The sequence below is a fragment of the Camelus dromedarius genome, chromosome 2, assembly GCF_036321535.1.
Source record: "Camelus dromedarius isolate mCamDro1 chromosome 2, mCamDro1.pat, whole genome shotgun sequence".
In the NCBI taxonomy this organism is placed as follows: domain Eukaryota; kingdom Metazoa; phylum Chordata; class Mammalia; order Artiodactyla; family Camelidae; genus Camelus; species Camelus dromedarius.
The window spans coordinates 63,313,938-63,341,393 of NC_087437.1; the positions used below are offsets into that span (position 1 = coordinate 63,313,938).

A 27,456-nucleotide genomic window follows, 5' to 3' on the forward strand; every position below is an offset into this window, starting at 1 on the left:
AGGCAGCGCAGCTGGCGTCGTCGTTGCCTGGCGAAGGCGAAGCGCTAACAAAGCCGGGTCCTGCCCCACCTCTCCTGTGCCGCGAGGCTGAGGCCGGTGCCGCCCTTCCCCGCCCAGATTCTACTGCTTTCCGCCCGCCGAAGGTGCGAGGCGCTGGATCTCTCCGCACACCTCCCTCCTGAGGCCAGGCGCGAGTTGCCGCCCGCTGCCGGATAGCCTCTTTGGGAGCAAGCCTCAGGTAGCCACCCCGAGGGGAAGTGGAGGGAGGGCAGCACCCGGAGCGCCCCGACAGCTGTTCAGGTCCTGCCTGATGGGCCCATCAGGATTCTAAACCCCTCCTGTTCACAGGGCAAGAGGAGGGAACTGTGGTATTTAAGGAAACAGAACCATGGGTGATTACTGCTCTCTGCCCAAACTATGATTTCTTACATGCAGGACCGTGATTTGGAAACACAACAGAATCTGGGATTAGACATCTCCCCCTCCCCCCTCCCCTGACTAGCCAAACCTCTGTTTTTTCGTCTGCAACGTGCATATAAGAATACCTATGAGGGATTGTCAGGAGGACAAATGAACATGACTAGTACTTTATAAACTGCTATCATTCATTCATTTTCCTCCTATATATTGAGTACTGACTGTATTCCAGGCACCTAGCTAGGCACTGGGGATTCTATAGTGAGCAGAAAATGACTGACCCTGCCCTGAAGTTTACAGTCTATTGTGGGGAGGCAGGTGTTAATCCAAGAATCACATAAATAATGTAAAATTAGAACTAGCTGCTGCCAAGGAGAGGTGAGTAAGTGATGCTCTGAGAAGATATAATGAAACCAACAGTCAGAGAGGTCAGGAAAAGCTGATTTGAAACCAGAAGAACCTATGGAAAGGTGAGGAGTGCATCCCAGCAAAGGCAACCACGTATCCAAAATCCATCATCTCCTATTCCAAACCCAAACAAGTACATACAGTTGCCTGGTCCTCTTTTCCAAGAGCTGTTCATAGAAACTGCCTCTGAAATTCTGGTGTCTGCAGCCTTTCATTTAGGTAACTGCAGGCTTTTGTTTACATAACTGAAGCCCTGTTTAGCCCATACTAATAAAACTAAATGAGAAATTCCAGAAACAGATATATATATATTGTATTTGATAAGACCTATATTCTTCAGCACTTAGCACAAAGGTGTTGGCCTGCCATTCCATACTGGGAGGCATGTAGGTTTAACAAAAGAGGAACCTGTTGAATTTTGAGTTGGGGTCAGGGTGGGGCAGGAATGATGGATAATTGAGGAAGGCCTACCATACTGACAGCTTTAAGAATGAAAAAGAACACAAAACATTGGAATCATGGAATGTTAAGGTAGAATGGACCTTTCCCCACTTCTTTTATCTGATGTGAACAAATGGTCCATAATGCCCAAAGGCAAAACGCTGGGCTTCAGTGCTTTTCAACTTAAGGAGTCTATGACTCTAAGTCTCTGTGGTTTAAAAGTGCATGGAAGTCCTGAGTCCCATGGGGACATGGGAGGAGAATTTGACCTGCCCCTCCTTCAGTGTTTTCCATCTGTGATCTATGTGCCATCTATGATGCCACCATCTACCCAGTCATCCAAGCTTGAAAAGTGGGGAGTCATCCTAGACTCCTCTCTTCTCATCCATTTCCCCCAGTGGTTACCAAGTCCTCTAGTTCCTGTCTCTCCTATCCCTCCCCATTGCAATTGCTTTTCAAGGCAATGATGCTCTCCAGAGTTGTCTCCAAAAATGCTGCCATCTTCTCCTGACCAGGCTCCCTGTGTGAAGCTTCACTCCACTCCCTTCAGCCCATCTCCACAGCTTTCAGTCAATGTGTGTTTCAGAGTCCAGCAAAGAGAAAATCATATAACAGTTTAACAAAGAAAGTTCAATATAACAAATTTTAAGCATAGTAAGATTGGAGTAGTGGAAGATTAGTTAGCCAGACATAAAAATCTAAAGTATACAGGAATCACAGATATAAGAAGCTATCATTACCCTTGAGATAGATCATCCAAGAAAGAGATGACCTCCCAAGAGTGTGTCTCACAGGGTGTGGCCACAGCTCACTGGATGGCAGAGAAGTTACTGAGGTGCAGGGCAGGCAGAGATCCATTTACTGGGATGCCAGAAAAGCCATTCATGAAAAGATGACTACTGGCTGCATTCTTCAGCAAAGCTTCCCAAGAGAGGCGCCGGGGGAAGCGGCTAGCCACTGGGCACTGCAGCAGTCGGGCAGTTAGGAGATCACGTACTGCAGACGCTGCTGAAGCTGTGCACTGCAGGATCCCAGCACTGGGAACTGCATGCTCCTGGAGCCTAGCAGGAGGATCATATTGGAACCCTTAAGAGAAGCTCCTTCCTCCTCCAGTTTCCCTCCAGCGCCCTCTACTAACAAAGCTTAACATTATGCTATCTGGCAAAGGAGAAATACTTAAAGGACCTAGTTCTGTTTTTGCTGAGAAGGCAGGGCAGGTTGAATTCGGAGCAGAGAGGCAATCAATTGATAAGCAGAGCATCAAGTTAACACCCAAATCTGACTGTGTGACTCTACTGCTTAAAACTTCTAGTGCCTCCCTATTGCCTTTAAGGTAAAGTTCAAAAGCCTTACCATGGTATACCAGATCTTTTATATTCTGGTCTTGGGCTATCTTTCCAGCCTTTGGCTCAACCACTCCCGCTTTATCCACTCTAGCCCTCCACAATTACTCACAGTTCCCTGAATTCTCTATGTTCTCTGACACCTCCACACCTTTGTCTAAAGAATCCCCTTCTTGCTCGTATCAGTACCTGGCACTGTTCTGAGGGCTGGGAATACAGCAATGAACAAACTAGGCTTCCCCAAGTCTCTGTTCAATATAATCACTATTTTAGAAATATTTTCTGACTACCATCTATTGCCTTCAGATGAGTTAGATGCCTCATCTAGGCGTTTCTGTTCTCCTATATAGAGTGCAGAGTTCTTGACACTTATCGCACCCAATTTTAATCACTGATTTTCCTATCAGTTTCTTCCACTAGCCTCTGAGCTCCTGAAGGCAGGATGTGTGACTCATTTATTTCTGTCTCCCAGTCCTCAGTGCTATTCCTGACAGATAACATTTTACTGGATTAATTATTGCTCAGGATCACATAATTAGTCAAAGATAGGCCCAGGACCAGAATCTTGGTCTCCTGTCTCATAGCCACCAGTGCTTCTTCACCGGAGCTTGATCCTCCCTCTGGGACCTATGAGGAACAGCAGCCCTGTGTTTTGTTTTGGAAAAGCCAAGTGCAGTATTAAACATCATCAGGAATGGTAGCAGACACAGGAGAGAAACGTAGCCCTGATCTTTTGTTGAAAACTGTGGTGCATTCACCCCTCAGAGCCCTTGTATATGTTGAATCCCTGGATCATAGGGATGCTGTGATGAAATCAGAAGTAGGGAGGACAAGTACAAGGATGAAGTGATGTGGGGATATTCTAACCCTTCACTGAAGAAATGAATACTTTCATACACTTTAGAATGACAAGGTTAAGGTAGCCCTAGGTTTGTATACCAGGTCCCCAAAATAGGGGATGTGTTGTATATCTTAGGGAGCACAATTAACACAGCAATCTGTCAGTGGTATCCCTGGGCTTGTGGATCATGATATGAACATGGGGGAAATCTTTGAAATAAGAACATGACTAAGTTAACATAAGTCAAAAGAGGTAACTTCACTTTTTAAATAACAAACATATGGAACTCATAAATGTCAAGAGGTGGTACTAGCATGATATATAAGCAATTTGGAGAAATTTGCTAATAACAGAGCCAAAAAGTACTACTCAAAAAAAGGACAAGGTCAGGTAGGACTGCTTTTAGCAATATTGCTGTTGGCATCCAAATGCTGGGTTAACTTGATCCAGGTGTTGGCCCCCGGATAGAAAAAGATCCAGACTTCTGTGAAATAAAGTTGGAGAGGCAAACTAATATGAATAAGATAAATTGTGGAGCACTTGAAAGTCACACAGGGCATCATTTTGATGAGAAAAGAAATGAAAATCCACTAAAGGCTTTTCAGAGTGATGTAACAACGTGAGTGGTTAGGACCTTTTTTCTGGAAAAACTAAGCCTCAATTTCCTGGCATTGGAAAAATGATTATAATAGTAGAACCTACCTACCCACAGATTGCTGTAGGTATTAAATGAGATAAGGAATGTGCATTGGCTTTTAAGCCTGTTTTATGCTGGGCACCCCTTCCATTCTTTGCAACTGTATGGAATATGGTTAAAGAGACAATAATTATATTTTCCAGACAAAAAAATTAGGACATACTCTGACAGATAATTTTTGTTCCACTTCAAGGCGCTAAAAGTGTACTTCTTATGAGGCAAATTGGAATATCCAGGATAATTCATTGACTTATGGAGAAAGTCAGACATAATGTTAGAAACTAGCATTGTCCTAGAGAAAATCCATGGTGTGTAACTGCCTTATTCAGAGACAGGCAGGATGGTATAGTGTAGAAGGAGCAATGAAGGAGACCCGAGTTCTTGACTCAGCTCCAACACAAACTGTTGTGCCAGTCACGTCTCCTCTTTGTACATCAGTTCTCTCATTTGTAAATTGAAGACATTGAACTATATTGGAAGTCAAATTAAGCCCCTTCCTTTTTTGGAAAAAGATGTTCCTTTTTATTTTCCAGGCAAATCTTTTCAAAGTCCATGAGGACTAAAGTGGGGATATGAAAAAGAAGGATGAATAAAAAATGGCCATGATATATCAGACTAATGCAATTGAGAGAGTAAAAGAAGTTCATCTTGGATGTTTTTATGGGAAAGGGGAACTCCAGAGTAGGTAGCTGGTGGATATGACATAGTATGGTTGAAAGTTTACAATTGGAGATTCAGGAGTCATCAGCATAGAGCTCTCGTTAAAGCCACAAAAAAGGCCTCTACTTCCAGCAGAATACAGCAGCTTGCAGCAGCTCAAGCCTCCCACTGCAATGAATTTTAAAATCTAGAAAAATTATTTTTAAAGCTATTGTAAGTACACCAGAGAGCTTCAGAAGTGATGAATACTAGATTAATTACAATTCCAGGAGGGTGCTGAGCCCTTCCAAGATGAGCTGAAGGTCATAAGTCATTTTCTTTACCAACTTTGGATGTGGACTCAGGATTGTGCTTGGCCCTTGCAGACAGATTTTACTGGAGGAAAGAGAAACCAACAAGGCTTTTGGCAGTCAAACAGCACTGGCATGACAGATTAGAAATTTGAGGCACCCCAACACACTTTAGTTTTTACATAACATCTGACATACAATTTAAAAAATCCTAGACAGGCAAAGAAGCAGGAAAATGTGTCTAGTAATCCAGAGGGAAAATAGGAGATCCACAGGTAGATTCAACCACTGGAGTTATCAGACATTGACTAAAATAACCTGAAATGATATGTCCAGGAAAATCAAGGGAAAGATGCATAAATGGAGAATTTGAACACAGATGTATAAAAATACCAGATATTCTAGAACTCAAAATATAATATCTGAAATAAAGCATTCACTGAATGGATTTAACAGCAGCCTGGATAGCAGAAGACATGGTTAGTAAACTCAAAGGTCTACAGAAAATATCCAAACTGAATCACAGATGGAAAAAAATGGAAAAAACAGAGTATATGACTTGAAATAGATATAATTAGAGTCCCAGAAGGTAAGAGCACAGTGAGCACTTGGAGAGGTAATGCTCAAGGACCTTTCAAAACTGATAAAAGATATCAACTCATAGATTCACAGATCCAAGAAGCTCAGCAAACTCCAACCAGGAACACCTGGGCAAATCAATCAAACTACTGAAAATCAAAGATAAAGAGAAAATCATAAAAACAGCCAGAGGAGAAAGGCACATTGCCTCCAAAGGAGCAACATAAAGACATCTAGCTTATTTTTAACAAAGTATGGAGATCAAGAGATAATGAGATTACATACTTAAAATGCTGAAAGGAAAAGTTGCTAACCTAGAAATTCTATACTCAGTGAATGTCCTTTAAAAAAAGGAAGGCATTTAGTAGACAAAATTATCAGAGTGTATTTTTAAGCTGTTTACAAAAGACACCAAACAACTTAATGGAAAAGTTTAGGAAAAAGTGTATAATCTTGCAAAAATTAAAAAAAAAATACTGGCAGACAAAGTTGACTTTAAGACAAATAAAACATAAAGTGAGGTATTTCATAATGATAAAGGTTAAATTCAGTAGGAGGTTTTAAAAAACCCTTAATATTTATGCATCTAATAATGGGGATTGAAAATTTATCAAGCAAAAACTGATGGAACTGAAAGAAGAAATAGACAAAACCATCTCATAGATGGGAGATTTTAAACACACTTCTCTCAGTTACTGATAGAATAAGCAGGCAAAAAAAGGTAAATAAGGATACAGAATATTTGAACTCCTTGATTAAACCTCTTGACATATATAGAATGTTACACCCAACAACTGTGGAGCAAACATTCTTTTCTGGTGCACATGGAACATTTACCAAAATTCTTAAAAACAAATTATTTGAGAAAAAAAAAAGTATAGACTAGAAAACACAAACATTCAGGGACTGAGCCTTAGGCAATACCTCTAAAAAGTGATAGCGGAGACAAAGGTGAGCAACAGAAACGAACAAGGAAGAGCACAGAGGTGGGACAAGAAAGACACCGTACAACCGCTATCCAGTGGAGCGAGGCGGTTCATCAGAGAGGGGTCAGCTTCTCAAACGCAATACAGAAGCCCAGAAGAATAAGTGCTGTGGGGGAAACCACTAGATTTAGCAGTCAGGGAGACACTGGTGATATTTATACCTGTGAAGGCAGTTTCAAAACCATAATAATCAGGGTGGAAGCCTTATAAGAAGGATTAAAGGAGCAGGGGTCATGGAGAGGAAAAGGAATCAGCCCGTAACACACTTGGGAAGTCTGACAGTGAAAAGGAGAATTAGACCATTGGGAGAGAGAGTAAAGTACAAATAAACAAAAATTTTTTTCCAAAGAGAAGGCCAGACAGTGCCTATTTGATACAAGAGAAGGTGCCAGGGAGGTGGCAAAGATGAAACTTTCTAGAGGGTGTAGAAGGTCAAATGCTGGTTCCTCGGGCCTTGGACAAGGCAAGAGCTCAGAGCTCAAGCAGTAGAGGGGAAAATATGAGGTCAAAGAGGTAGACTGAAGTGGCAGAGGAAGGCATGTGAATTCATTCTGACACCCTTCATCTCACTCAGGTAGGAAATTCCTCTACTGAGAGTGAGGACAGCACTCAAGTGGGATGCAGGCTTGAGGGGAAAGTTATTCACTGGAGATTAAATAAGAAATAGAAATGTGTTCCTGGGGGATGGCATAGATCAGTGCAGAAGCAGGCGTGAAGGAGCTAGAGAGTAGAAGCAATGCAAGGCTGGATGGAGTATGCTGCACTGAATGATGCTGTAAAGATTACTTTTGTGATGTTATTGTTTTATAAAATAATAGAATGAGGCCTGAAGAACAACCTGGGTCCAAATGTGATTGCCAATTAGATTAAGCCTAACTTGATAGAAGGCCAGTTTTCTCATTCTTTCAAACTCTCAGCTGATCTCAATCTTGGAATCACATGACCAACTTAAAATTTGTTCACGCTTTGTTGTAAGTGCCAGAAATCTTAAAGAACCCCCTCCCTCTACCAACCCCAGAAAGCAACTTCAGTCCTCAACAGGGAATCACAGCTCCTACTCATGAACCTCATACACATAAACAAAGTTACACTGCCTTATCTTGCTGCCTCAGTAAGGGAGTTGCTGCCAGTATTAGTGAGATGTTGCTGTTTCATTCTCTTGGCTTCTGTTTTCTTTAGAAAGTACCATATGCCTTCAGCCTGTGCGACACTCTGTGAACTCTATTTCTCTGCAATCAAAAAAGTGTATCTGCTTTTCTCATTGGTCTCAAACTTCCTGCTGGCTTCTAATCAATACTTTATTTAAGTAATTTAAATTAGAAGCTACTTTTTCCTTAACAACCAGTATTTTTACAGTTTACTTTCTAATTACATTCTTTTAAAATTACAGAAATTATTATATATATATAAATTATATGAATCTCAGATTTTACTGGAAATTGATTTCGGTACTCAGCAGAATCTCTTCTATAACACATTATCCTAAAACACTGAAACAAACAAAACTTACAAGTTTTTCAACAGAAGTATTTGGATTTCGACTTTACAGCAAAGCTTCCCACCTCTTTTCATGTCCTGACACACAGAAATATTTGTAAAGATTTGTAAAGCACATCAGGCACACTGTAGGGTTTGGGGAGGTCTATATGGAGCTTATGAAAACTTCAGTATAGTTTTATCACATAATTGCAATAAAAAGTTAAATACAGAGTGAGAGTGAAGATAGTAAATTTTACTTTGAATAAAACTTTCAAAATAATTTTTTTAACTTTTCAAAGAGAAATAAAGCTCACTTTCTGATCATTATTTTGCTTTATATCATGCAGGTCCTGATCAAAAATTTTTAATGCTGTTCTCTTCAAATTCTTATAGTTACCATCAGTGAGAAAGTTTGCCTCGCAGATGGGTCTCAGCAAATGTCAAAATGGTATTAATTAATTTTTCTCCAATTGACAGAAACTCTTTTCTCATTATTAACCAGGATTTGAATAATTTCATTTCTTCATCTTTGGTTGAAATTCTTATGATAATGTGAATGGATTTCTAAGGCACTTGAACTTTTTCATATCATGTATTTCCAAAGAACGTGACACCTAACAGATGTTTTTCTACTAGTCTTACTTAGGGTTGAAGTTAGAATATTAGTTAAACTGCCCCACTGAACTACTTCTAACCTCACATTTCCTTTGAATCTATGAGCATTGTTGGTATACTTTATTATATTCTCACACATTCATTGTGATTTTGATTGGATTCATTCTGGTGCTTGAAAATGTTAAGTAAGCCAAATTTCTGAAGACAGTAAACTCTCCTCAACAACTGCAATGAGGATCATTGACATTTTTCAATTCCTCTTTTTGCTCCTAACCTTCAGGGGAGAAAAAAGCTTTTTCTTTGATAGGTGACTTAGTAGGAAACAGCAGACTGTCTCTTCACGTAAAGCTGAAACCAGACGGAACTATAGCAGCCTGGATTTTATTAGTAACATCCTTTAATATGGAATTCACATCTACAGGCAAGAGCTCTATGTGAACAAAGCAATGTCTTATTGCATCGCAGGTGTTCAGAACATGGAGAACAGATATGATGTAAAGCCTTCCCACCTTCCTGTCATCACAGCTTTCCCACCAGTACAGAAACCGCTGTGCTTGCATAATCCAGAAAATCTTGTTTGTTTTAAAGTATTTGGTTACTACCCCAAATACCTCTTCCTGAGTAGTTTGTTTTGGTACTTTCTGGCAAATCAATATTCCGCCAAGCCTTCCTCTCCAGGGATTCTATCTAGTGCTATAACTGAATACTGTTATTAGCATCTGTAGATTCAGTGCCCTGCAAGGAAACACTTTGATTAATTGGTCTTGTGGAGACTGTCAACAATGAATCTTCTAATAGTAATTTTCCATTTTTATATTTTCCTTGTTTCATTTTGTCCCAAACTTGGTCATTTCCCAGGGAGGTTGATAAAATGAGTGATTCTGTAATTGTAGCAGACATTTTGGCCTTAATTCTCAATTATGTCACCTTTTAATTAGTCTCTTGAACCCAATCTGACAAACTATTATTGTAGTTGAAAATACTGTTATTAAGCAATTTCATTTAAAAAAAAGTAGTTTTCAAAGTGTGGTTTCAGGGACTTCTAAGGATCCTTGAGAATTGGGGGAGTAAAAATCCATGAAGTTAAAACTATTTTTGTAATAATACTGAGACACTATATGTCTTTCTCACTCCTCTTCTTATGAGTATACAGTGGAGTGTTTGAGAAACTACATCATGTGTGATATCACAACAGATTGAATGCAAAGCAGATCTGAGAATCTAGGTACCTTCTATTAAATAAGACATTAAAAGATCTGCAAAAAATGTAAAACAATGCCATGCTTGTCATTAAGGATTTTTTTAATCTCTGGAAACTATAGTTTTTTTTTAATAAAAATTTGTTACCTATATTAACATACAAAGGATTTACTTTTATTTTAAAATAAAAACATTTAATTTCTAAAATAAATATTGCTAGATATAACCAACATTAACAAAAGCTCTTTCGGGTCCTCAAGAACCTTTAGGAATTTACAGGGGCACTGAGATCAAACCTTAAAGAATTACTCTCTTAAGAGAGTATCTGTATAATACAGATATCTTCTATTAAGGCGCTGGCATAATTTACCTGGCACCGCTTTTTTCATTTGATAACTTTTCCATGAAAATAAGACATTTAGGCAGATATTTAGGTAAAGAAAATTATCAGGGCAAACAAATCCAAATTTGAAATACTTCTCACTATATTACCTAATAAGTGACTTAAATTTATATTTTTTGGCTACTGTATATGTCTGTGAATATCTAAACAGTATTAAACTATAATTAAATATTAATATTTAATTTAAAATTGTACTTTATAGTTGGAAAAGAAATCATACTTAAGGAGAAGGGAGGGTATAGCTCAGTGGTAGAATGCATGCTTAGCACACATGAGGTCCTGGGTTCAATCCCCAGTATTGCTGCTTAAAAAATGTATAAACCTAAATAGCTCCCCCAACCAAAAAATAAAACATTTAAGGAGATTATAGGCCTTTATTACTACAACAAGTCAATTTTCAAAGAAAATAAGGTTGTCCATTTTCTTAAGAATATTTTTAAATAAATCACAAAACTTTTGAAAAATTAAGCTTTTTGATAAGGGGAAATTCTAGAAATGTTACCAGTTAATTTAACAATTAAAATGCTAAATTTTCCACAAAATATAAATATTATTTATACTCAAGTATAGTTAAAATATTTTGAAAAATATTTTTATAAGCTATTAAAGGCTTACAGTCCTTTTACTGAACCAATTAAATTATTTTCCACTATTATTTGCTTTTAGAAGCAAACATATTTTTTATTTCTTTAAACAAATAATGTCATAAAATTCCATTAAGAATAAGATTTTGGATATTACATCAAATGCCAAAAATAAATAAATGTATAAATCAAGTCAATTTTTTTAAATGGACAAAGTCAATTATGTTTTATTAATGGCAACTGATGATGATGATGATGATGATGATAATGATGAAAATATATGCCTTCTTTTTAGGGAGGAAATAATTTTAAAAATAAGAGCAAATTGAGTCAAAGGAAGAAAGTATTTGAAACACATATGCACAAAAGATTGTCACTGACAATAAATACATTGTGATTAAAACAATAATCATACTTATAGAGATGGGTTTAACATGTGGTTAAAGGGGGAATTTCTATACTAGCATCTCTTGGCAGGTGCTCTGCACAAAACCTTAAGCACAAAAACAATAATTACAGAAATCTGGAAGTTTACCGACTGAGTAAAACAGTATCCAAATATAATTTCAACTGTTATTAACTTGTGAATGGTTGTAAATTTTGTATCACTATGAAAAGTTTACAATCATCAATCTCCCTCGAGGCACACCTGTAGCCCATTCTGCCATGATCACTTGCGAGCAGCTCAGCTTTAGAGATCTATAAAAGGCAAAATGGGATGAAATGGTAAAATGTGTACTACAGATAATATTTGGTGATACTCAAGTTTTGCAGGAAGGCCTATGGCATAGAATGGACTCAAGATGAAACTTGAGGTGGGGGGTGTGCAGGGTTTGAATAGATGGAGAGGAAGAGGGAGGGAGGGCACCTCAAGTAAGCCAGACAGACTTAGCAACATACTGAGGGAAAGAAAACAGCAGGACAGAGCACTGCTAACAATGAATGACAAAGTGTTAGGCTTTGAATGTATAATTTCCTGGAAAGTGGCCAGAGTAGACTATGTTTTAGAAATCTGTGTTGGTAAATACTAGTAAAATTATATGGATAAATCATGGGGAACCTTGAAAGTCAGTTTATGATGATCATTTTGCGAGCAGGGCTCTCTGACCTATTCACAGCAGTACAGAAGAGAGATCTGGACACACTGGGCAGAAGAGACCAGAGAAAGACCCGAGACAGCGAGGAGAGCAACTAGGAGGCTGCACAAATAGGTGATGAGGGGCTGAACCAGAGTGAAAGAAGTGGAAGTAGAGAGGAAGGGATGAGTTGGAGACACATGGCAAAAGAAATATCAATGGGATTGAGCGGCAGATTCAACAGATTAAAAAGACTAGATGGCTCCAGGGCTTTGAGGCAAAATGACTCAGAAAATGGTGGCATTATGCTGAGAAACAAATCTGGAGAGGAGACTTGGTTGGAAGATGGAGAATGAGTTTTAGTGGAGATGTGCCGGAGCCATTAGAGGATGTGAGCGCTCCGAGAATACAGAATGCTCGAGGCTGAGCTTTGGGAAGATTACTAGTCTTGCTTAGCAGGAGGAAGGGGGAATAAGAGTTATGGACACAGTGCTGAGGAAAATAGAAAAACAAGAATGGTGCATGTCATCAAAAGAAGAGAAAGCCTTTCTCTTTATGGCTCACTTTACATAGTTTGATAATCTCTAGTTCCATCCATGTTGCTGCAAATGACGTTATTTCATTCTTTCTTATGGCTGAGGAGTATTCCATTGTGTGTGTATACACCATATCTTTATCTAATCGTCTGTCAGTGGACATTTAGGTTGCTTCCATGCCTTGGCTATTGTAAATACTGCTGCTGTGAACATTGGGGTGCATGTATCTTTTCAAGTTACAGTTTTCTCTGGAAATATGCCCAGATGTGGGATTGCTGGATCGTAACAAATCAAACAAACAAACAAACAAAGCCTCAAGAAAGAAAGGACAATCAAGTTTAACAGGCCATTTCTGGCCTTAGACTCTGTATGTTCAAATCCTGCCTGTCACTTATTAGTTACATGTCATTTCAAAGGTTTTATCCTCTTTCTTAGTTTCATCATCTGTAAAATGGTGATAATAAAACTTACCTCAGGGATATTTTGTGGATTAAGTGAAAAAATGCATACAGAATACTTAGCACAGTATCTGGTGCAGATAAGAAGTTAATAGATGTAACTGATGACTTTTAAGGGGCCAAAGGAATGATGAGCAGAAAAAGTGGCAAGAGGTTAAAGAAGGACTGAGCATTGAGAAAAGACACTGTGTATGAAGAACTTACTAGAGATTCTTTGCCCAAAAATGAAGAGAGATCACAGAATAGTGACGTGATCTCCTCACTGAGGCAATGAGGTGAAGGCTTTGCTTAGGTTTGCTCTGTACGAACAAAGGGTTATTGTTATTGTTGTCCTAGAAACCTATTTAATTAGAGCTGGGCCATCTTTCCATTTACATGAGGCCACTTGAGCCTTCAATAGAAATCAAACAATTGTACAACTAAAAGGTCCTGTCAAAATTTTTGCAGTCAGTAAAATGGTGCAGCCTCTGTGGAAAACAACAGTATGGTGGTTTCTCAAAAAATTAAAATTAGAATTGCTATCTGATCCAGAAACCCCACTTCTAGGCATATACCCAAAAGCACTGAAAGCAGGGACTGGGAACAGATATTTGTACACCCATGTTCATAGCAGCATTATTCACAATAGCCAAAAAGTGGAAACAACTCAAATGTTCACCAAAAGATGAATGTATAAACAAAGTGTGGTCTATGCATACAATGGAATATTATTCAGCCTTAAAAAGAAAATAAATTATGACCCATACTGCAACATGGATGAACCTTGAGGATATTATGCTAAATGAAAAAAAACAGACTCAAAAGGACAAATATTGTCTGATTTCACTTATATGAGGTACCTAGAATAATCACATTCATGGAGACAGAGGACAGAATGGTGGTTTCCAGGCTGGGGAGAGGTGAATGGGAGTTTTTGTTTAATGGGTGCAGTTTCAATTTGGGAGGATGAAAAAGTTCTGAGATGGATGGTGGTGACAGTTGCACAACAATGTGAAAGTTAATACCACTGAACTTAAAAATAGTTAAAGTGGTCAATTTTATGTTATGTATATGATATGAATAAAATAAGTCACTGCCCTTTGCTAGATAAAATGAAAAGTTATCAGAAACAACTTGTAGCAGTAACTCTTTTTAAATAATGAAATACATCATGCATACAAATAAAATGCATAGTGTATATTTAGGCATAAAAATAATTAAACAAACATGTAAGCATCCACCATCCAGCTTGAAACATAGAACATTACTAATAGCTTTGGGACTCCTGTTCCATCTCCCTGATACCCCTCTTCCTCCCCATCAAGGATAACAGCTGTTCTGAATTAGTATTTATCATCCCTTGTTCTCTTGTTCTTTCTTACAATATTGTGCCTTATTTACGTGACCTAAATAATATATTGCTTTTTCCACTCAGTATCGTGAGATTTACCCATGTTGGTGTCTGTAGCATTCTCATCGAGACCTGCGCTCTCTTCCCAGTAAATTGAGGCTTTTATGACTATGCAGTGACCCTTTTTATTCCTAACAATGCATTTTGCCTTAAAGTCTCTTCTGTCTGGTATTAACACGTCTTTTGTTTATCTGACTATTTATCCACATATCCTATTACCTTCAGTCTTCTGTGTTCTTGTGTCTTTTCAGATATGCCTACAGCTGGATATTTTAAAAATCCAGTCTGCTAATTTCTGTATTTTTAACTGGAACATTTAAGACCTTCTCTTTTTATTGTGATTACTGTTATATACGGACTCTTCTCTATCTGTTACTTATACACTTTTCCTATGCTTCCCCCCGCCCCTCCCATCTTGCTTTTGGATCAAACAAGTTGTTTTGTGTTGTTTTTCATTCCTTTTCTCCTTTTTACTGGTTAGTTGGTTTTATTACTTCTGTATTAATTACCTTTGAAATTTTGCTATGCATACTTGACTTTTTACAAAGTCTAAATTTAGTATCTTTATATTCATCTTTCTCTAAATAAAAGAACATAAAGTAAAAGATAATGGAGTACCAACAAACTGAGACCATTTAATTTCTTGTCGGGATTTCCCAACGAGGCTGATGGTATAAATTTAAAACTTAGATCTATCTTGTGGCTACAAATTCTTGGGAAACTATTTCTCCCCCAACAAGAAGCAGCAAGGAAGACAGATCTCTGTGCTGCTTCCCTCTGTCAGTAGGCAGATATTTTCAGTCCCACCGTTTCACACTTAGAGTATGAGGGGTTTCAGGTTTAGTGGGTAAGAGAGTCCTTCAGTTCAGTTACTTTTTCACTCCTTGCCAGCCCATTTACCTCGAAGCTTCAAATTCCTGGTGTTTACATTGGCCCTCAAGTCAGCCTTAGTTTCTGCATTTGCTTTCCACCCTGGTTTCTGCTTCACTCACTTTCTTGTAAGCCCAGCAAAGCAATTTGAAAGGTATGTTTGCTGAGATTTGTCTCGCATCCAGGTATTTTGAAGATGTAAGGCTTTTCAGACTATCTAATCTCTCTTTTTCTATTAAAAGCAGATGAAGTCTTTCACTCTGTTTATTTGTGCATTGTGTTGTATGCTTTCTATGGATCTACATGTTTTGCTGCAATTTGTCCTGGAACTTTTTGAGCGAGATATATGTTTTCTCTTTTACAATTAAAGTGGATGAGTACATGCAAATGTAAAGAGAGATGTTAATCAAGTGGCTGTTTAATGATTATTTTTATTTGGAAATACATAATCTAATGTCAAATAATAGAGGATTCATAGAGTAAATTTTGCTATGACTCTTACTGAGCCAATAAGAGTTGTGTGATATGGAAGATGATCATGTTATGATGTTAAGTAGATAAGCTGTTTTGTATGACCCCATTTTTATTTGTAGAAATATATATTTACATTGGAAAAATTGTGGAAGGTGACAACTAATATTTCAGGGTGATATCACTAGGGGTACTTTTGCTTACTTCTTTTTTTTTTCTTCCTTTTTTTATAACACCACTCAATTTTATTTATTATTATTATTTTTGGTGGGAGGAGGTAATTAGGTTTATTTATTTATTTTTAAATGGAGGTACTACGGATTGAACCCAGGACCTCGTCCATGCTAGGCAAGCACTCTACCACTGAGCTATATCTTTCTAGCTTCTTATTTCTTGTTGATCTCTACTTTTTAAATGAATAGGTAGTAGTGTGCGTTTTTTTTATGTAAATGACAATTACAACAACAAAACCCAAGGATTAGTAAAACACTTTCTAACCTTAGAGTTCTGTAACAATATATCTGTCTTGTGGCATAGTGAACTCCCCAATATTGAGAGTGTCAAACAGATTGGGTGACTTCATGTCCAGGATTCCTGTCATTTTATGATTCAAAAATTTCCATTTTATTTATTTCCCCTGCCAACAGGTGAATCAATCAATGCCTCAAACAGATAAGCAAATATGCATTCCCCCGGAGCTGCCGGAATTGCTGAAGCAATTTACCAAAGCTGCCATTCGGACCCAGCCGCAGGATCTCATCCAGTGGGCCGCAGAGTACGTACTCCTTTCTCACTTCCAGCCCCTGGTCCCCACTGGAGGTAGAAGTGCTGGGGTGGAGGAGGGAAGGTCTTGGAAAACTGTGAGGAGGTTGTCATGGCTGCAGCCTGGGAGTCGGGGCTGATTAGCATAATCTTTGTGTTGTTCAGCTCTTGCATTGCTTTGGTACTTTAAAATCCACACATTAAATACAGCAAATTGGGCGAGGGTGGATGCTGTCCCCTAATTGAACTATACAGCAGCAGGACGCCAGGGCAATAGGCAGAGTATCCTGGGGCAATCAGCAAGAGTTAGATTACCACATCCTATCAGCACAAGCACACCCCACCCCGTCCCAGAATCCCCACCCCTACCCCGGTCCCACTGGAAAGGAGGGTTTAAGAGTACCCCCAGTTTAGCCTGCCTTTCCCTGGTGTAAACCACGGCCTCATTCTCAGGCCTCACCACTAGATGGCAGCAGTGCACCTGGGGGAACGATGCGAGGAGCCTGCGGGGCGGACTGTGTGGGATTAGTTCAGGCAGGTTCACTCCTGGGTTTACTCCTTTAATGTGACACCTTCCTCTAATGCTGTTAAAACTCATTCTTGCGCCCAGCCAGAGACACTTCGTATCTTGTCTTTGTATCTTTGTCTTTCCTTGAGTGTTTCTTTGAACTGATTTGTTCCTTCAACACAAGGATGTCCACACGGTACAGGTTGCATTCTGGAGAAAGGAGGCAAGAGTGATGAGGCAGTTGGAGTATCCGCCTGGCTGCAAACAGTGTGCCTCAAACACAAGTGTCCTCTTTCAGGAGACACCTCCAGAGACTGCTCAACGGAAGGAGCTTACACAATAGGTGCTGGCCGGGATTGAAACAGTTTCACACTGAAAGCCTCCCAGCTATGAAATTGCTTCTTAAGACAAAAGTGCCTGCTTGAACCTGGGGAACTGAGGCTTGGGGCAGGAGTTGGGGGCTGACCTGACCTCCCAGACCATTTTCAGGCTTTTCTTTTTTTAACTGTTTGGGGATGACCTCCTTACTAGCGCTTCAGAGGGAGAGAGGGGTGGGGAGTAAGAGACTACTGAGCACAGCTGGTTCGTTGCGGGAAGGGAGAATCCTCCACATGAGGTTGGGTAGATGCACTGATTGAGCAGGTGGTGGGTAAAAGGTGTGGACGCCTTTGAGAAGGCGCACAATCTGAGAGGAGCCTCAGAGTCTCCCGGCCAGGGCACTCATGCTCCTGGGCTGGGCTAGGATGAAGCTTTTACAAATGGAAGGAAAAATAAGCCAGTGGTGCTCATTAAAAAAAAAAAAAAAAAAAAAAAAAAGGACACAAATTGGGTTACTTTGCCTGGTAATGAACCCTGTTTAGTTTTCCATTCTAAATTTTATGTATTACCTCTAAGATTGAACTTTAGTGTCAGAAGACTAACTTCTTTTGGCACACCTAGACACGTTGTTTTATACTATACAATAGTTTAAAATCCCATTTTATTGTTGCACTGCTGCTTTATAGCAAGAAAAACGACATTTCTTGGTATTGTCCCTGACATTTATGGGAGAAAACATTCCACTGTTGTAGCCTGCTTGCTCCCATATTGTATCATGTGCTATAAATGTTTTAGGTATCCGTGAAGAATCAGTTTGTAGTTTAACTACAGTAAAAAAGCAGAGCATGACCTAAGAGCATTCTCCATCTATTCAGACACGAAAAGCCCTTGTCAGATGGTTTTATGTGACTTACAAACCTGCAGCGTTTTAGAGGTGAAACTCCACAACATATTTCCAAGACAAGATGTCTATTTAATTCATCACAAGCAAAACTATCCCTGCATATGTGCTGTCCATGTGGAAACCACCTACCAGGCATCAGCAGGACATAAACTAATCTGTCTTGTAGTGGGTATGTGTGACCACACAATTTGAATAACAATGGGATTGCTCACTGCAAACAAAGCTAAATAACCACAGAGGACTAAATCCATGACTACAACCAGCTCTACTGAAAATTCTAAAGATGTTGCTGCTGACAGTCACTCTCTACCTAGGCAGTCAGTTCTGCCAAGTGAGTGCCATGTGTCTCTCGTCCCTCCCATTTACATCACCCAAGTCTGGTGCTATGCCTGGAGCCCACACCCACCCCAACACTGACCTGTCTGCAGAGATTGCTCACACAAATTGGTAGAGGTGGCCTGAAAGTATTTCTTCTGCCCTCTCTGCTGATGACCTCCAAGAGGTGCCTGGCAGGTGCTTTGGTCCTGGTAGCTGTAGCTCTGCGTTGCGTGGGGGCTTAGAGACAGTCAATGGTTTGCTCCATCATTGTATGGCTCGACCCTAAAATGGGTTGTATAAAATTCCCTGTGTATTCTTTTTATACTACCTGGATCTGGAGAAATTAATACAAAGTAAGAGAGAGGCAGAGGCTGTGATCCAGCGGTAGTCAGTTACAAGACTTCTGATGTCAGTTACAAGACTTCTGATGGAGGCAGGCCTTTCCATACAGCATCAGTGCCCCAGGTGTCAACTGAGTATGTCTATTTCCTGCTGCAGGCAGCCCCTTCCATCATATGTCAATCCTGAAACATGGCTCAGTGTTTTTCCACACTGCACCAAAATGAAGTCCACTACACAAAGCACTGATGGGCAGGCAGATGTTAAGGAAATTTTTGAGGGGAGAGAGTGGAGAATTTCACTGAACATACCCCATGTAAGTTCGTCTCAAACCCTTCTTTGGCTTGTCTTCACACCTGAGCCTTCCTTAGTGCCCTGCCAACCTTCTCTCCCCTCCCGTGAAGCTCCAAGTCTCACTGCCTCCAGCTGAAATGCTTCCTGGCTCATCCCAGAGCACCTTCAACTCCTCCCCTTTCTTATGTAAGTCATTTTAGTTCTCTTCCAACTTCTCTTTCCAATCTTACATACCCCTACCACTACCCAATACCAACTTTATGTAGACAGCCATTGTACCAAGCACAAAGATTTTTGTGTTTAAAAAAAAAGATCCTCCAGGTACTAGGAGTCTTCCTTCATAAAAGAGAGTAAGGAATTTAAAGTAACAATGGTTTTCTCTCTCCTAATATACATATACATAATATACATATTGTTCATATATACATATATAATACATATATATCTCAATATATATATGCCTATATGCGTGTGTGTCTCTGCATGTGCATGCACACACATGCATAAAACACTTAGGAAGGAATGACTGAAAAAAATTAAAAAAACCAAAAAACAGACCCAATATGCTTCAGGGAATTCCATATCAAACTTTTGTTGGTTATTCCTCATCCTTAAAGAAGAACAAATCTTTTTATTTCCTAAACTGTCTCTGTACCTTAAGTGTAAAGTAACATATTCAAGCTTTTCCTGTACTAAAAATGAACTAAATGAACTAAAAACAGTGTCTGGCACAAAGAAGCCACTTAATGTTCTTTCCCTCACCCCCTCCCTGAAAAAAGAGAGAGGGGACTCTCAAAGCAGCCAAAGGCCGCTGGAGTATAGCTGCTCTCCCCACCTCCAAGTTTTTCTCTTGTAGGTACTTCGGGGCTATGTCCCGTGGAGAGATTCCTCCAATCAGAGAGCGGTCTGAGCGAGTGGCTTTGTCTAACTGGGCCGAGCTTACACCGGAGCTGTTAAAGATCCTGCATTCTCGGGTAGGCACCATCCTACAGCGCAAAGGGGCGTGCAGGATGACGTCAGGGTTGGTGGGTTCAGACAAAAGTCCCCTTGCTCATCACCTGGTCACTCAGCATTGTCTAAAAAGTCACTAAACCAAGCACCGAGAGGAAATCTTCCCTTGGGGAAACAGGAATGATGGTGAAATAGGCTGTAAGCTGAGTTGTCAGTCGAGTCATTCCAGGTTGCCCTGAAGCTGGCAGAGTGTCCAGGGGTTCAAGGCAATGTGAGTCCCTTCTCTTCAGAAAGTGCAGGTCCACATCCCTGGCTAGTGTCACCCTTACTCATCAGGACCATATATGATGCCCATCACAGTTTGGGGAGGAGCATATTGTAGTTCCACAGTCATCCTAGGTGCAGACACAGCCTAGCTTTTAGGCAAAATTCTGGTTCTCTCCACAGCCACATCATCCTGGGAGCTGCCCCACAAATGGATGAGGAGGGTCTGTCTTGAGAAAGCTTGCAGTTTAGCCAAATCCCAAGAAATATGGCTTAGCACAACCATACCCGATTTTAGGTTCCAGGACCAAGGAGTTTGGGGGTGATTTAGGACTGACTCAGACAACTAACTGCCTTGGTCCTGGAGGCTCAGCACTTCACGGGAATCAAGAGGACCAGGGAAGGTGTGGCACTTACGGCTTTCCTGGCCAACAGCTGGCCGTTAGTGCCCTTCTCCTTTTGACCACCAGCACCTTGTGCAGTGGACATGGCAGATATCCGAGATACCTGGGACCAAGCAACTTTAGGCATCCTGAGTATAGACCCCATATAATTCCTGGGAAAGCAGGAGGGATGCATGTGAGGTCTAGAGCAAAGAACTCAGTGGAGTCTAGATGAAGAAATTTAACATCTAGCTCTAGTTTCACCACTAACTCGTGGTCAGACAAGTCCTCTGCCATTTGGCTTCATTTTTAGGCTGTCCTATTTGCCTTCTAGGGACAACCTAGGGTTAAACAGCATATAATAAAAGCATCAGAAAAAAATTAAAATGTAATATACATGTATGTATTCCCCATAACTCTGACATCTGAAGTTTAAAATGATTAAATTATATCTTAGAATTTTCTTCATCAGGCTGAATATTTCTCCACCCTTGCCAAGAGAACTGCCAGAGACCCCATTTACCTCCAACACTCTCCCCCACTGCCTGCTGTGTGCTGGGAAAACAGGGCCATTGTCCTGGCAGGCGTTTCTCAGGGCCTTCTCTCGTCCTGTCCCTCATCCCGTTTTGTGTTTGTCCCCTGCCCTGCAGGTTGCTGGCAGACTGATCATCCATACGGATGAGCTGGCCCAGATGTGGAAGGTGCTGAATCTCCCAACCGATCTGTTTAATAGTGTGATGAATGTGGGCCGCTTTACTGAGGAGATTGAGTGGCTGAAGTTTCTAGCCCTTGCTTGCAGCTCTCTTGGAGTTGTAAGTTAGCTCTAATGCTTTGTGTTAAGGGGAAATCTCTCGGGGCCTGGAAGGGCAGTACATCTATCTCTTCCCACAGTCAACTCTGCGGGGCTGATGGGGAGCCCACCTCCTCTTGTTGACTTCCTCACCTCTCTGAATTAAGGTCGTTTCTCTGCTCATCAGCCAGAAGCAGGAATTAGGAGGAGAGAGGGGAAAACTGTCATCAAACTCTGGGGAGAGGTTGACTAAAATGCAGCTTTTGGATTATTTATGAATTTCAGCCATTGCACTCAGATTTATTTCCATCACCACTCTGCTTCCTCCATTCATATTCCTAAAGATCACTAGGAGCCAGCTGTAGAAGAAGACTGACTTAGACTCGGGTTCCAGACACCTAAAAGATATGTCAATAGAGACTCTGAAGAAGATTTTCATCCTTATAGAAAACTACTATTTGATAAGCATAACTGGATACAAGAATCAGAGATAAGAGAGCAGGAAAGGAGGAAGCTATTTCCAGACTCAGAGTCATGACATCACTAGGGATGCAGAATGCTCATACAAATTCATGCCTTTTCCAAATTTGACGTGATTTACAATTGGAAAAGCCATTTTCCTGTTTTCTTTAAAAGATACTGCAGAAAGAAAAAGATACTGCAACCAGTACACATGCATATTTAAAAGGTATCATCTTATATGTGGACTCACTCTTATTAAACAGTTATAATAACTTAAATGAAAAGGAATCAAAAAATGATTTTTAAAAAATCTCTGAAGTACATACACGTTTAAAAGTTAATGAGAAAATGATTACCTCTGTCAAAACTAAATGGTACGGAAAAGGTAGTTTGAATCACTCAGTAGATCTAAACACAATCTTGTTCTTTCTTCTCCAGTATCTTGGGAATGCATATTTGACACTTTGGTTCATGAGAAAGGTTACCAGGAATATTGTAGTCCAGCTTTTCCCATGGATTCTGCTCAACTCTCACTGCGATCATTTCTTTAGAGAGGAGGAGGAGAGGCCATTCATGGGGTTTTCCCTTCTCTGCTGTCCTTTCTAGCACTATCATATAATGAATAAATTACTCTCTGCAGCAGAGGCAGATGAGTTGCCAATCAGCACTATTACACCTCTGTGGAAATAGCCCCAATGTTTGGGAAAAATCACAGAGGGAAAACAAAAAATCGACATACTTCATTACATTCTCATAGGATCACAAGTGTATTCACACCACGTTCAGAGACATTCAGGGGGTAGTGAGGGATGTACTTTCTCTGTAGTTAATTCTGATCTTCCCAATCTACCCTACCCATGAAGGGTGGTGTAAGAAAATAAGTAGATCCAACCCAACCCAGGAATTTCCATCTGCTGAAGTAACTGAAAACAGTTTTAAGGTAAACTGCTCAGTCTCTCAGATTTCTCCTCACCACTCCTCTCTTCAAGGTGGTGGCTGAGTGTACAAGGCGGGGTGGTGCTGGGACTGCAGAGCAGCTGAGGGGAGGGTTTCCAACATCCCTGATCCTTCCCAGCACTTCTGCTCTCCATGGAAACACTCATCTGTGTGGTCGCCAGCTGTGCAGCTTAAGCCTTTGGTTTCTTCCCTTTCACAGCACGAGAGTCCCTCACCAGCTCACCTCTGTTCTCACTGGTGTTCGGGGCCTCCTTAAGTCTCTCCCAGGTGGCCCTCACCTGCTCCCTGCCTTTGGTGCTCTGCGTCACAGCCCCTCAGCACATTGGAGATGTCTGAGTCCTCTCCTTGTCCACATACCTCCCTGTAACCAAAGTGACTTCGGAAAACCAAATTCCAACCCTCCTTCCGCAGCTGCTAGGTTTACTTTGCTACAGCTGCCACCCAAATTGGGGAGGGGAAACCATGAGGTGAATTCTATCTTTCTACCTCCCTGCTTCAGGAGGTTGGATTAGATGGTCCATGAGGCCTTTTGATCTTGAAACATTCTAACATTCCATTTCACCTTCTCTGCTTCCACTGAGACACCCTCAGGCCTGACTCTGGGTAACAGTGGACCCTGCCAATTCTGAGAGGTGTCTGATTCTGCCCCTTGTCATCCCTATGTCAAAGAACACCGAGGTGAAGTCAGCCTGAAGGTCTAGTCCACAAACAAAGGGTGCTCTGTGAATCCAGGAACCATCCTGTTGTATCTATTTGCTTCTGGTTGGACTATTGCTGGGAACTTAAATGTGGGGGTGGTCAGGGTGTCACCATCTGGAGGAGGTTACATTCCTGTTAATCCACATATCCTGAAAGCAAGCCCCGAAATCCCCAACTTGCTTTGTCAACTCACCAGCCAGCCATGAGCTCTGTGCCATTTAGAAAATCCAGTCCCCTCCTTATAGAAGAATCTAAGGCAGGAATTTTAGGAAGCAGGTGTATTTACTCCACTTTGTGCTCTTTGAATCTACCCACGTGATTCAAAATGCTACAGCACGCAGACCTGTGTCCTCTTCCCTTTCAGCCCTCCCTCCTCTAGCATGACTACTCCACCTCCTGTTCCACCGAGACCAATTATATACAGAAGAGATAGTGTAATTGTGCTCACGAGAAGGAAGGGCATATTTTGTTAGCAGATAGTTCACTTTCTAAGCCTTTCACCTCTGAGTTTGAAAATGAGGCTTGTTAAGATGCTTAAAGGCTATCTCTATGGAGTGGATTCCCAGCTGACCAAAAAATCTTGTGTAGCAGAATGCAGATCTCTGTTTACTTTAGATTTATTTAAGTATATCAAAAAGCTCCACTCTGGAGAATTCTCATCCAATTCATCCGTTTATTAAATCTTTTAAAACATTTAAAAACCTTATGAGGGCAATAGAATCTGAAGGTTTGTTATTTGAATGATCAATAAAAAATATTTGAGGTAGAAAGCACCTTTATTGGTTTGCTAGGGGTACCATAACAAGTACCACAGACTGGGTGGCTTCAACCACAGCAATTTGTCTTCTCACAGTTTCGGAGGCTGAAAATCTGAGCTCAGTGTGTCTGAGGCCTCCCTCATTGGCTGGTAAATGGCTGTCATCTCCCTCTTTCTTCATATGGTTGTCCCCATGTGTCTGGTGTCTTTCTGTCTGTCTCTCTCTCATATCTTAATCTCTTCTTATAAGGACACCAGATCTATTGGATTAGGGCTCACTCTAATGACTTTATTTTAACTTAATTAGCTCTTTAAAGGCCTCATTTCCAAATACCATCACATTCTGAGGCTTTAGGGAATGGGCTTCAACATACGAATTTTGAGCGGACATAATTCAGCCCATAACAGCACCCCTGTATGGATGAGACTGTAGGAAGAGGACCACAGAACAAAGGCAACAGGGCAGTAGGGGTTTTTTAGAAGCAGAGAGGATGAGCTATAGATGGAAATTACGAGGTTCAGTGCACACATGCTTGCAAACCTACCCAAAACCACTGTCAAGCTGCCCTCTCATGTACATGCCCTCCCATCCTCACTGACAACCTCTTACCAGCCTCCTGTGTGCCCAGCCTCCCACCCTCACCCATGGAAGTGCCTGGCACACTGCCTCATCCAGTGCTTCCCAACGACTTGCAGGAGAAGACTCTAAAGGCCAAGAGAGAGTAAATGAAAGTGGTCCCCTCCCCTCCTGTGGCATTATTCCAAGAGTCTCATTAGAGTATATAAGCGAGACCAATCACCTTGCCCTTTAGAGAGAAAACTGGAGCTCAATAAGAAGAAATTCTAATTGTGTAGAATGTAAAACCAAATTCCTTTCCTTTAGTGAGGTTATTCTGATTAAAGTAATAAATGTCTTAAAGCATTCAACAGTTTATAAACTTAATTCCTTGAGAGTATCCCTCCAACCAAGAAAGGAAAGGAAAAAGAAAGACATCCAGTAGATACTCAATATTTTGAGATCGAATTAAATGACACTTGGGCACAAAAATATTCAAGCTTTCCCGAGTATAATATCTTATGATGTAATACTTCATTTTACGAGAGGAAAATTTTTGTTTTCTTTGTTGTATCTAAACTGATGTTAGGAATTTCATTTGGAAGAGTGACTTTCTCCTCATTCAATCTTATGACTTTATAGACCATTGCCAAAACTCTGAAGATAGTGTGTGAAGTGTTATCATCTGACCACGATGGTGGCCCTGCCCGGATCCCTTTCAGCACCTTCCAGTTCCTCTATACGTATATTGCCGAAGTGGATGGGGAGATCTCTGCTTCACATGTCAGTCGGATGCTGAGCTACATTGAACAGGAAGTGTGAGTAAACTTTTACCAACTGGAGGGGAACACAAATTTAGCAGGCCAAGATATACTGAGGTTACTGTATTTTACTGCTCTGGGAACAGAGAAATATTGTGAAGAACATGAAGATCTGAAAGGGAAGGGGAAACCGAAGAGAAAGAATGGTAGAGGACAGTGATTCTTGGTGTGCTACCCAGACCAGCACCTGGGAACGAGGCAGAAATGTAACTTCTCAGGCTTCCGCCTGAGCCCATCAAATCAGAAACTCTGGAGGCTGGGCCAGGCATGTGTGTCTCAGCAAGCGCTCCAGGTGACTCTGACCCATGCTCAGGTTTGACCAGTGTGGTAGGAGGGGAGGAGGAGGAACAGGCAGTCAAGAAGTCAGAGAAAAAGAGTGATGAGGGCAGGAGCCACAGAAGAATTAATTTGGAGTGAGAGAGTTGTTTATATAGTGTCTTTCTTAAGACGAATTGTTAAATGAACTAACCCCCCAATATATATCTTTTTTTCCCCAAACAGAATTGGTCCTGATGGTTTAATCAAGGTGAATGACTTTACCCAAAACCCCAGGGTTCGGCTGGAGTAAAAGCACAATTTTGGCAATTTTAAAGGAAGATACAGAGATGATTGTGCTTCAGAATGACTGAACCCCATACACCATCCAATGTCAATTTTCTTGTGTAACGGGTACACACTAATAAACAATTAGGCAAACATATGAAATCAGAAACATGTGGAACTAAGTTGTAAAACTGTTGGAACAAAACACCTACATTAACAGAAGATTAGTATCCTTCCCACATGGACACAGAGTAAAGTGGCCGACGAAGCATGGATAGAAAATGCAGCTGAGGTGAAAGACAGGCTGTCAGCTTTGCAGAGGAAGGGTGTTATCCAGACACAGGTTTGATGTTGTGCGATTGTTAGGAATGTCTTACATGAGTGGTCAATCTATGTTTTTACCAGTTTATGTCTCCATTTGTAGCTATTATGCTAGTCGTTCATTCATTCACTCACCAACCAATGTTTATTGAGGTTAGCTATATGCCAGGGATAGGACGGCCAGATGAAGTACAGAAATACAGAACACTCAGTTAAATTTGAACTTGGGATAAACAAGTTTTTAGGTTTCTTTTTTCTTTTTGCTAAATCTAGCAACCGGACATATACAAATGATCAAATCTAAATTCTGCCTTCATGGAGCTCACAGTCTAACATGAAGATAAGACATGAATTTAAATCACTTTAAGTGGCCCTGAGAGGTACCAGTAAAGTGTTTCAGACATCATTATTTGAAGTGTCTACATTAAGGTGTCTGACACCGTATCCAGGTGTTACGGGGCCCTTTTAGGAAAATCCCCTGCATGAGCTTAAGACCTTCTGACAAGGTCACCAGAAGATTTTTTCTTTCTCCTAGGAAGCAGATGAGATTAACAGGCTGTGTGGGTAATGTTCTTAAGGCCAGGTGTGCCCGGGTTGCTGGATCCCTTCTATCTGTAATACTGTCCTCTCTTGCAAGTTGTTTTTGTAGAAAAATCATGTTAGGTTGCTTTTTGATGTACATGTATCTCTCTCTGCTGAATTGGGGGAAATTTTGTTGACTAGTGTCTAAATAAGTAAAAGATTGCAATGGGATATCACCACAGG

The 27,456-nt window shown here is 40.6% G+C and overlaps 1 protein-coding gene across 1 annotated transcript; it reads left to right on the forward strand.

Annotated features, from left to right (window-relative positions):
- Nucleotides 1–26,532, forward strand: ROPN1 (rhophilin associated tail protein 1). The gene is made up of 6 exons (XM_010981521.3): nt 1–238; nt 16,392–16,519; nt 20,044–20,161; nt 21,436–21,597; nt 25,649–25,824; nt 26,329–26,532. Exons 2-6 carry the CDS (start codon nt 16,404–16,406, stop codon nt 26,393–26,395), a joined length of 639 nt encoding a protein of 212 aa, XP_010979823.1. The 5' UTR covers nt 1–238; nt 16,392–16,403; the 3' UTR covers nt 26,396–26,532.
- The last annotated feature ends 924 nt before the right edge of the window (nt 26,533–27,456 follow it).